General features: G+C 45.5%; 1 protein-coding gene across 1 annotated transcript; it reads left to right on the plus strand.

The window, feature by feature from the left end:
- Positions 1-434: 434 nt before the first annotated feature.
- LOC125961807 (UDP-N-acetylglucosamine--peptide N-acetylglucosaminyltransferase 110 kDa subunit-like) lies at positions 435-3,572 on the plus strand. Its single transcript, XM_049700828.1, has one exon. The coding sequence runs from the start codon at positions 435-437 to the stop codon at positions 3,570-3,572; it is 3,138 nt and encodes a 1,045-aa protein (XP_049556785.1).
- Positions 3,573-3,947: the final 375 nt, after the last annotated feature.

The raw sequence follows: 3,947 nt of genomic DNA on the forward strand, positions 1-3,947 counted from the left end.
AAGGCCAATTTAAAATTTTCTGATCTTACTGTATTGAAATTCACGGCCCTAATGTTTTCCACATTGACTATATGAATGATGAAGTAAAGTCAATCATGTATTTCCTTTCCAACTGGGCAGAAAACAAAATTTTGAAAAGTGTTTGGACTACTGACTTTTGATTTCTTCTAAGGCAAGTGTATAGGTAATTTTTATTCCCTGATTAGGAGAAAAATGGTGGAAGAGGGCAGGGTTAAGAATTAAGAGCGTGAGAGTTAGATGACCAACCAGAGTTCCTAAGGTTCGGTGCCTGTAACTGTCGCCGCCGCTTAAGCCTGCCAAAGCAGTGGTATGGCTGCTGCCCTCGTATTTGCTACCTCTAGAAACATTCTTGCCAGTAGTGGCGGCAGCGGGACTCAATTACCCCCTTTTCTCACTCTCTGCAGACCCTCCAGATGGCGTCTTCTGTGGGCAACGTGGCCGACAGCACAGAACCAACGAAACGTATGCTTTCCTTCCAAGGGTTAGCTGAGTTGGCACATCGAGAATATCAGGCAGGAGATTTTGAGGCAGCTGAGAGACACTGCATGCAGCTGTGGAGACAAGAGCCAGACAATACTGGAGTACTTTTATTACTTTCATCTCTACACTTCCAGTGTCGAAGGCTGGACAGATCTGCCCACTTTAGTACTCTGGCAATTAAACAGAACCCTCTTCTGGCAGAAGCCTATTCGAATTTGGGGAATGTGTACAAGGAAAGAGGGCAGTTGCAGGAAGCAATTGAGCATTACCGGCATGCATTGCATCTCAAGCCAGATTTCATCGATGGTTATATTAACCTGGCAGCCGCTTTGGTAGCAGCAGGCGACATGGAAGGGGCAGTACAAGCTTACGTCTCTGCTCTTCAGTGCAATCCTGATTTGTACTGTGTTCGCAGTGACCTGGGGAACCTGCTCAAGGCCCTGGGTCGCTTGGAAGGAGCCAAGGCATGTTATTTGAAAGCAATGGAGACGCAACCGAACTTTGCAGTAGCTTGGAGTAATCTTGGTTGTGTTTTCAATGCACAAGGGGAGATTTGGCTTGCAATTCATCACTTTGAAAAGGCTGTCACCCTTGACCCCAATTTTCTGGATGCTTATATCAATTTAGGAAATGTCTTGCAAGAGGCACGGATTTTTGACAGAGCTGTGGCAGCTTACCTTTGTGCCCTAAGCTTGAGCCCAAATCATGCAGTGGTACATGCCAACCTGGCTTGTGTATACTATGAGCAAGGCCTGATAGATCTGGCAATAGACACCTACAGGCGAGCTATTGAGTTGCAACCACATTTCCCTGATGCTTACTGCAACCTAGCCAACGCTCTGGAAGAGAAGGGCAGTGTTGCCGAAGCAGAAGATTGTTATAATACAGCTCTGCGGCTGTGTCCCACCCATGCAGACTCTCTGAATAACCTAGCCAATATCAAAGACCAAGGAAACATTGAAGAGGCAGTTCGCTTGTATCGTAAAGCATTAGAAGTCTTCCCAGACTTTGCTGTTGCCCATTCAAATTTAGCAAGTGTATTGCAGCAGCAGGGAAAACTGCAGGAAGCTCTGATGCATTATAAGGAGGCTGTTCGAATCAGTCCTACCTTTGCTGATGCCTACTGTAACATGGGAAACACTCTAAAGGAGATGCAGGATGTTCAGGGAGGCTTGCAGTGTTATACTCGTGCCATTCAGATTAACCCTGCACTTGCGGATGCCCACAGCAATCTGGCTTCCATTCACAAGTATTCAGGGAATATTCCAGAAGCAATTGCTTCTTATCGCACTGCTCTGAAGCTTGAACCTGATTTTCCTGACGCTTATTGTGATTTGGCTCATTGCCTGCAGATTGTCTGTGATTGGACAGACTATGATGAGCGAATGAAGAAGTTGGTCAGCATTGTGGCTGACCAGCTGGAGAAGAATAGATTGCCTTCTGTGCAGCATCATCATAGTATGCTCTATCCTCTTTCTCATGGCTTCAGGAAGGCTATTGCTGAGAGCCATGGGAACCTCTGCTTGGATGAGATCAGTGTCCTTCACAAACCACCGTACGAACATCCAAAAGACTTGAAGCTCAGTGATGGTGGACTGCGTGTAGGATACGTGAGTTCTGACTTTGGGAATCATCCTACTTCTCATCTTATGCAGTCTATTCCAAGCATGCACAATCCTGATAAATTTGAGGTATTCTGTTATGCCCTGAGCCCAGATGATGGCACAAACTTCCGAGCGAAGGTGATGGCAGAAGCCCATCATTTCATTGATCTTTCTCAGATTCCATGCAATGGGAAAGCAGCTGATCGCATCCATCAAGATGGTATACACATCCTTGTAAATATGAATGGTTATACCAGGGGTGCTCGAAATGAACTCTTTGCTCTCAGGCCAGCTTCTATTCAGGCAATGTGGCTGGGCTACCCTGGGACCAGTGGCATGCTTTTCATGGATTATATCATCACTGATCAGGAAACTTCACCTGCTGAAGTTGCTGAGCAGTATTCTGAGAAACTGGCTTATATGCCCCATACTTTCTTTATTGGTGATCATGCTAATATGTTCCCTCACCTGAAGAAGAAGGCAGTCATCGATTTTCAGTCCAATGGGCACATTTATGACAATCGGATTGTGCTGAATGGCAAGGACCTCAAAGCATTTCTTGATAGTCTCCCAGATGTGCAGATTGTCAAGATGAAATGTCCTGATGGAGGAGACAACGCAGACAACAGTAATACAGCTCTTAATATGCCTGTCATTCCTATGAATACTATTGCAGAGGCAGTTATTGAAATGATTAACAGAGGACAAATTCAGATAACAATTAATGGATTCAGTCTTAGCAATGGACTGGCAACTACCCAGATCAACATTAAGGCTGCCACTGGAGAGGAGGTTCCCCGTACCATTATTGTAACCACACGTTCTCAGTACGGGTTACCGGAAGATGCCATTGTGTACTGTAACTTTAATCAGTTATATAAAATTGACCCATCTACTTTGCAGATGTGGGCAAATATTCTGAAGCATGTTCCCAATAGTGTACTGTGGCTGTTGCGTTTTCCAGCAGTAGGAGAACCTAATATTCAACAGTACACACAAAATATGGGCCTTCCCCAGAACTGTACCATTTTTTCACCTGTTGCTCCTAAAGAGGAACATGTTCGGAGAGGCCAGCTGGCTGATGTCTGCTTGGACACGCCACTCTGTAATGGACACACCACAGGGATGGATGTCCTTTGGTCAGGGACACCCGTGGTGACTATGCCAGGAGAGACTCTTGCTTCCCGAGTTGCAGCTTCCCAGCTCACTTGTTTAGTCTGTCGTGAGCTTATTGCTCAAAATAGACAAGAATATGAAGACATAGCTGTGAAACTGGGAACTGATCTAGAATACCTGAAGAAAATTCGTGGCAAAGTCTGGAAGCAGAGAACATCTAGCCCTCTGTTCAACACCAAACAATACACAATGGACCTAGAGCAGCTCTATCTACAGATGTGGGAGCATTACGCAGCTGGCAACAAACCTGATTACATGATTAAGCCTGTTGAAGTCACTGACTCGGCCTAAATAATGACTGTGTGCACAGGAGAATTACCCTGTACCTGAGCCTCAACCTTCTGGGGGAAAGGGAACTACTTTTTCCTTATCTGTACAATACCATGCTGCAGATGGGTGACAGACAATGATAAGAAATAGCACAGCCAGACTTGCTTCCTGCATGATCACGATCATGATAGGGAGAGACACAAGAGATGGGAAACTGCTGTTCCACAAGGAGTCTCCATAGAATTTTGCAGCAGCCAGGTGTCTGGAAGGTCTAGAAGGTAAGTCTGGAAGGTCTGATCTCCCTTGGTCTTCCATGGGATGGATGGTTAGTGTGGAATGGAGATAGAGATTGCCCAGCCGTTTTGTGATTATCATGGATTGATTGAGTCTTCTGAA

The sequence above is a fragment of the Orcinus orca genome, chromosome 17 (assembly GCF_937001465.1).
Source record: "Orcinus orca chromosome 17, mOrcOrc1.1, whole genome shotgun sequence".
Taxonomy (NCBI): Eukaryota; Metazoa; Chordata; class Mammalia; order Artiodactyla; family Delphinidae; genus Orcinus; species Orcinus orca.

Excerpts from the sequence above, each read along its gene's own strand:
- LOC125961807 (XM_049700828.1), top strand. The coding sequence starts at position 435 with ATGGCGTCTTCTGTGGGCAACGTGGCCGACAGCACAGAACCAACGAAA.